At 37.5% G+C, this 7,298-nt stretch overlaps 1 protein-coding gene across 1 annotated transcript; it reads left to right on the top strand.

Annotated features, from left to right (window-relative positions):
- Nucleotides 1–5,306: 5,306 nt before the first annotated feature.
- LOC120135699 lies at nt 5,307–5,855 on the top strand. The gene has a single exon (XM_039151925.1). It carries the CDS (start codon nt 5,307–5,309, stop codon nt 5,853–5,855), a length of 549 nt encoding a protein of 182 aa, XP_039007856.1.
- Nucleotides 5,856–7,298: the final 1,443 nt, after the last annotated feature.

Raw genomic sequence — 7,298 nt, 5'->3', positions numbered from 1 at the left:
GGTATCGTTACCATAGAAGAGAAGTATCAGTATTGTGGGTAGAGTATCATTACTATTCAGTCGGAAATGTTAATTAAGTGTTTTATTTCGCTTAAATAAAAGTTAATGGGTTAGATGTTAATTGAGTTTTGGTATTCATATGGGTCATGCTATGTGAAGATTTGATTGAAAGCAAATGCAGAACGAAGGGACGTACCAAGATAAAGTGAAAGAGAGAAGGAGTTGCTTAGGGCTTAAGAGAGGCAAATGTGAGTGCTATTTACTTATTTTATTTATGATTGGAGGACGGCTTGCGATGAGCTAACGTCAAATGTTTTTGAATAAAATGAAATGCTATGAGTATATGTGAAGTTTTTCTATGTGAATACGTTCTATATAAGTAAATGGATATGTTGAATAATGATATGTAACATGAAATAAGTATGTGAATCACTATGAATGTATGTTAAATATGATTAAATGAAAATATTGATTAATGTTATGTGAAATAGAATACTATGAGTAATGGGTTGAATGTGAGTAAATAATAAAATGTGATAATGCTATGTGACAATGTTCTACGTGAAATGTTATGTAAATATGTGCTAACTGGATACGTTCTATGGAACATAAATGATAAGTGAAAAATGTTAAAATGAATGCTATGAATAAATTCTTTATATGAATAAAAGATAATTGATTAATAAATGTGAAAGTTCCCCATATGAATGTACACTATGAGAATAAGACACACTTTGAATAATGAAATGAGAAATAATTATATATTGTTAATGCCCAAGGTATATGTATGATAATTAAATGTATAGTTGGGATGCCAAGGTAGAGGATTCTATGTGGTCCTTCGGGACAAACCTATGTGGTCCTTCGGGATAAACCTATGTGGTCCTTCGGGAAAAATATTTGGCACATCAGTGCAATTATATGAGCAGTGGTGACTGCATTAGTGCACAAACTCAACATACTGAAATACCTAGAGTTCTTAGTAGTATTCATTGGGCTATTACAATAAAGTGATATAAATTGAATAATGTGTAAAAATATACTTTTTTTTTCATGAAATGTTTTCTACGAAATGAATAAACAATTATTTTTAAATGCTTTGTTATACTCGTATTTGCCTCACTAATCAACGACTTAGCCTGTGAGTGTTTTTGGACGTAGGTTTAAAGTTATGCGAGGAGTAAGTCGAGTAAGCAAAGGGCAGGACAATATACTTTTGAAGATTATCAAATCATAGAAATTTTAAAATGTATGTGATTGTGTTATAGAAATGTTGTTGGCATTTACCATAAACGTAAGGTGTAGATGCTCTGTTATGTATTTTAACTATGATTTATTAAGTTTTATTTTCCTTGTCGAGTTTTAATCGCATTTTAAAAAGAGTCAAAGAGTTTGGAAAGTCAATGACACCTCATATTCGTATCCGGATCGGATACGGGTCTTGGTGTTACAGTTATTGGTATCAAAGCTTAGGTTGATTCAAGTTTTCGAAATAAACCTGCCGGTCGACTGTCAAAAATTTTTGGTTTGTAAATGCCAATGTGATAACTCCGTAAAAAGGTCATATTTAGGGCCTTTTCACTTAAGTTATTGACTGTCTAAGAGCTCATATAAGATCATATAGATGCATTTAGGAGTATATAGTGCATGTGGTGGAAATATATTTTACTAATGCATTTTATTTTGTAAACGGTGATGCGTTATGGGGAAGGTGTTTTGTTTGATGATGTGCATGAATTGGAAGCAATGTTAAGCAAAAGGAAATTGTCGTGACATGATGATACTGCAGAGCAGAATGCAAATGTCAAATCGGATGGCATTTTGGAAGCGAAAATGATGAAAATGATATTTTTATCAGCCAACTATATTTGTCTTCACGTGCACTCAACTGCATTCACTTGGTAGGAGACATCTGCCACCTAAGTTAGCTGATTATATCGGGACCACACCCAGCTACAAACAACCCAGGAGGGGACCATGCCTAGTTTCCCTGGAGGGACCACTGCTGCATATGCCTCACCCTCACGTGAAAGAAGTCTGATCGCGGTATCCAGGGAATTTTAACACAAATTCCTAGGTTTATTTCCCCCTATAAGTAGGAGATGAAGCCACCATGAAAAGAAGACTTTTAGACACGCCACCTTAAGTTCCTTTTTCCATCAATCGTCTTTGTCGTGGTATTACTCCATTAACAAGCTAGATGGAGTGGTGAGCTAGGCGTATGAGATGAGCTAGCGAGCTGGGGCAATTCATGGTGGCCGATGGGAGCTCTGACAGTGTACGTCGAAGGCTTTTTCTCATTCCTTTGCTATTTTTTCTCTTTTATCTTATTTGGGTTGTATGGAACGGATTAGTTTCTTGCCTTGTTGCTTGGAACATTCGAACCCCACCATGAACTAGTCTTATTTGGTGGGAGTTCCTTATGGATATTTAAGTTTTACTTTAATGGATGGGTGTTTTTGTATGTTGTTGTTTGTTTTGTTTTTGAAGTTTAATGCCTTAAGGTTGTAGGAGCTATGAGAGTAGTCATTCCTTAGGAGATTACTTAGTGTTCAAGAAAATGGATAAGTAGTATGTCCTTAGTGTTCAAGAGAAACTAGGGAGGATCCACATAAGCAAGAGGTTCTAGGTAGTAATTAGGCCTAATCCATCCTTAGACATAAGGCTAGGATATCAATCGACTAAAACGATGAGTGCTTGATCGAGAGGTTAGATGTTAGTGTTGCCACTAAAAGGTATTCCCGTGACATATCATGTTATTTGGATCTATAGGATCCTTGCGCTTGCTAACGCCAATATGTTTGCAATGGCATCTTAAACCTGTCGAGTCCATTGATTAGAGATACCATAGGAAACCATTAGTAAACTCTGTCGGGCAAATAAGACATAGAAGTAAGACCATCCTAAGAAGTAGACTTAAGTTTCCTAAGTGACTCCTATCATTCATTCCCGTAGTATCTTGTTGTGTGAGGTGTCTAAAGTCCTGATAATCAAATCCAGTATTTACATTTTGTTTTGCCTTTACATTCTCATTTTATTACACTAAACACAATTTAATTTGTCAGGCCATTTCCATCCACTTTGACAAGATATCTCCATTTGCTACCATTTTACCATCATTCCATTTTCAATACATCCATTTCATTTTGCCACAACATTCTCACTTGTATATACAATCACTAACTATACTTAGCTAAAATAGTTAACTGCTTTGACTGAACTTATAAATTTCCTCTAATCCCTGTGGATACAATACTCACTCATCACTGTATTACTTGTTCAATTGTGTATACTTGTACATATTTCGCGACCATATTTAGTAGTCATAATTCGCGGACAAGTTTTTGGCGACGTTGCTAGGGATTGGCAACTGGAATTTAATTAGTTTTGCCATAGCATTTTTATTTTACATGTTTGTTTTTCTTTATATATATAGTTTTACTTTTTATTTTCCTTATCCTTTTCAAATTTTTCTTGGTGTATAACCAGAAGACACTCTGATGAGCCATTAGAACCAATTGAACTTGAGATTGAGAGGCTGTTTAGGAAAAGAAGATGTGTTCAACATTCAAACATGTATCAAATTACAAATCAAGCTATTGGTCATGAGGAAGATTCGAATGCCGAGGGAATTCCAAATGCTAGGTATACATCTAGACCTCGTGCCATTCGTGATCACTTAAATCCTATATTAGACGACTTAAATCCAGGAATTGTGGCACCCGAGATTCAGGCAGCCCATTTTAAGCTCAAACCTGTCATGTTCAATATGGTAAATTTCATAGGATAATTTGGTGGCATGTAAAATGAAGATGCCAGACAACATATTCATAACTTCTTGGAGGTGTACGATTATTTCCGTCAACAAGGAGTGCACGAAGATGTATTAAAGTTAAAGTTATTTCCATATTCTCTGCGTGACAGAGTAAGGGCATGGTTGAGTGGCGTTCCAGCGGGTTCGATGGAGTCTTGGACTGGTCTGTGCAAAAGTTTTTTGCTACCGTATAATCCTCCGAACATGAACACCCAACTGAGGAACAACATCGTTTATTTTCTTTAAGTTGATGACAAATCAATGTATGAATAATGGGATCAGTATAAAGGATTGCTTCGCAAATGTTCAAATCATGGTTTTCAAGATTGGACTCAAGTGGTAATGTTCTATAACGGAGTTAATGCGCCCACAAGGATGATGCTAGATGCCTCGAAAAATGGGACATTGCTCAATAAATAACCTGCAGAAGCATTCAACATTTTGGACAGGATTGCCAACAATGATTATCAATTTCCATTTACACGGCTTGGAATTGGGCGTAAATCACATGGAGCATTTGAGTTAGACACTAAGGATTCTGTGCCCGCCCAACTTGTTGTTATCACTAATATGTTGAAGAATTTGCAAAGACAAAGTGAGGTGAAAGAAGTGAAGGCAACCATTTCAACATGTTCATTATGCCATGGCAATCACCATGAGAGCGAGTGCCCGACCAATCAAGAATCATCAACTCTGTGGGAAACTACAATTGAGGCAACAAAAGCGAGGCAACAACAACCCCTATTATAACACATATAATCATGGATGGCGCCAACATCCAAACTTCTCATGGGGAAATCAAGGAACCAACAATACTAATAACCCGTTCGGTAGTAGAATTTCAATTACTCCAATGCTTTCAAATGAATATGACATAGCATAATTCTAACAAGGGAGGGCCATCTTTATCTAACACAAGTTCTTTGGAGGCCACAATGCAATAGTTTATAGTAACCACGAAGACCATACTGCAAGACCATACGACCTCCATAAAAAACCAATGAGCTTTGCTTCAAAGCCATAGTTCATCTCTGAAGGCGTTGGAGGGTCAGCTTGGTCAAATTGCCACGACATTAGAAGAACGTCAACCAGCTTGTCTATCGAGTGACACTGAAGTCACAAAACCTCATCGTAAGGAGCAATACATTGTACTCACTCTACGGAGTGGCACCTAAATCAATGTAGAAGACAAGTTTAGGGGAAGACCGAAGACTGATTTACCCCCTGTAACCGTGCAGGCTGAGCGTGAATTGCCAGAAGAAGCGCAAGTAGAAGAGGATGAGGATGAGGGTTCATCGAGTAAAGCAACTGAGGGAGCAAACAAAAATGCCAAGGCAAACGTTTTTCCCGCCCCTTCAGTTAAGGAAGTCAGACCCCACCTCCTTTCTCACAAAAACTAAAGAAGCATAATGATGACATTTAATTCAAGAACTTTGTTGACATCTTGAACCAACTTCACATCAATGTTCATTTTCTTGAAGCTATGGATTAAATGCCAACATATGATAAATTTCTCAAGGACATTGTTACCAACAAAAGAAAAGCTGAAAAGTACGAGACAATTACCACGACAAAAGAATATTGCTCTTCCTTAAGCAAGTTGCCACCAAAAATACAATATCCTGGCAATTTTATTATTCCATTTTCGATAGAAGAAAATTATGTTGAGAAGGAACTATGTGACCTTGGCTCAAGTGTGAACTTAATGCCTAAGTCAATCTTCTTGAACTTTGGAATAGGAAATACGAGACCCACCTCTGTTATCTTGCAATTAGCCAACCGTTTCCATGTTCATCTCGATGGACGAGTCAAGGATGTCATTGTAAAGGTGGACAAATTTGTGTTTCTAGTAGACTTTCTTATATTGGATTGCGAGGTTGATGCCACAACACCCATAATCTTGGGGAGACCCTTTCTAGCTACCAGACGTATTTTAATCGACTGCGAAAAAGGTGAGCTTACCATGAGAGTGGCTGACCAATGTGTCACTATTAATGTCTTTCATACTCTGAAGTACATGGACGAGGCTGAAGAATGCTAGATCATTTTCGAAGAGAATTCAATGATAGCAAGAGAAGCTGATAAATTTAACCATGACAATTTCATTCAGCTGGAAAAATATGAGAGGGTATTTGAAGAAGAAAACGTCGAAGAGCCTAATGACTTTTCTTTGAAGGAGTAGTAGGCTAGTTTTCTCATAGCTAGCCCAGATACACGTTTTGAACCTCTTGATTTCGATGTGTTTGTTCCTCCTAAGCCCTCATTACAACATGTACCTACCCTAGAGTTAAAGAATTTGCCACAACATCTTAAATATGCTTATTTGGGTAGTAATGAAACTTTACCTGCTATTATTTCCTCTGCCCTTACTCCTAATCAAGAATGTAGTTTAATAAGTGTTTTATCACAACATAAGAGAGTGTTAGGATGAACTATGGTGGATCTGAAGTGAATAAGTCCCCATCATTTGCATGCATAAAATCCTACTAGAAGAATACCATGACAAATCCATAGAACCACAAAAAAGATTAACCCAATCATGAATAAAGTCATGATGAAAGAAATTCTCAAATGGCTTGATGCTGGAGTGATTTACCCCATCTCTAATAGTTCTTGGGTGAGTCCCCGTCCAATGTGTGCCAAAGAAGGGAGGCACGATTGTGGTGAAAAGTGAGGACAATGAGCTGTTACCAACACAAACTGTCACTAGGAGGTAGATATGCATGGACTATCGCAAACTCAACAAGGCCACTAAGAAGGATCACTTTCCTTAGCCTTTCATCGATCAAATACTAGATCAACTGGATGGCAAGGTATATTACTGTTTCTTGGACGGATACTCGGGGTATAATCAAATTGCCATCGCACCAGAGGACCAAGAGAAGACTACGTTCACATGTCCCTATGGCACTTATGCCTTTCGAATGATGTCTTTTAGACTATGTAATTCCCCGACAACCTTTAAGAGTTGCATGCAAGCCATATTTTCTTACATGGTTGAGGATTATCTAGAAATCTTTATGGATGACTTCTCCGTTTATGGAGATGACTTTGAGAAATACCTCCACAATCTGGAAAAAGGTACTCAAGCTATGTAAAGAGGTCGATCTCGTACTGAATTGGGAAAAGTGTCACTTCATGGTGATCGAAGGCATTGTTTTAGGCATTAAGATCTGTCAAAAGGGCATTGAAGTGGACAAAGCCAAAATCAAGGTGATTAAGAAGCTACTGCCACCAACTTCTATCATGGGCATTAGGAGTTTCCTTGGACATGTTGGGTTTTATAGAAGATTCATCAAGGACTTCTCCACGATATCAAAGTCCTTATGCACCTCGCTTCAACAAAATCAGCCTTTTGTGTTCGATAAAAATTGTCATGGAACATTCACCGAGCTAAAACAAAGTCTTATCTCTACACCCATCGTGGATCCCCCATTTGGACGTCACCATTCGAACTGAAGTGTGATGCGAACTATTTTGTCGT

The sequence above is a fragment of the Hibiscus syriacus genome, unplaced genomic scaffold, assembly GCF_006381635.1.
Source record: "Hibiscus syriacus cultivar Baekdansim isolate YM2019G1 unplaced genomic scaffold, ASM638163v2 tig00110610_pilon, whole genome shotgun sequence".
NCBI classification, from domain to species: Eukaryota; Viridiplantae; Streptophyta; class Magnoliopsida; order Malvales; family Malvaceae; genus Hibiscus; species Hibiscus syriacus.
Note: the sequence above shows the minus strand (reverse complement) of the source record. Positions and strands in the feature narration are given on the sequence as shown.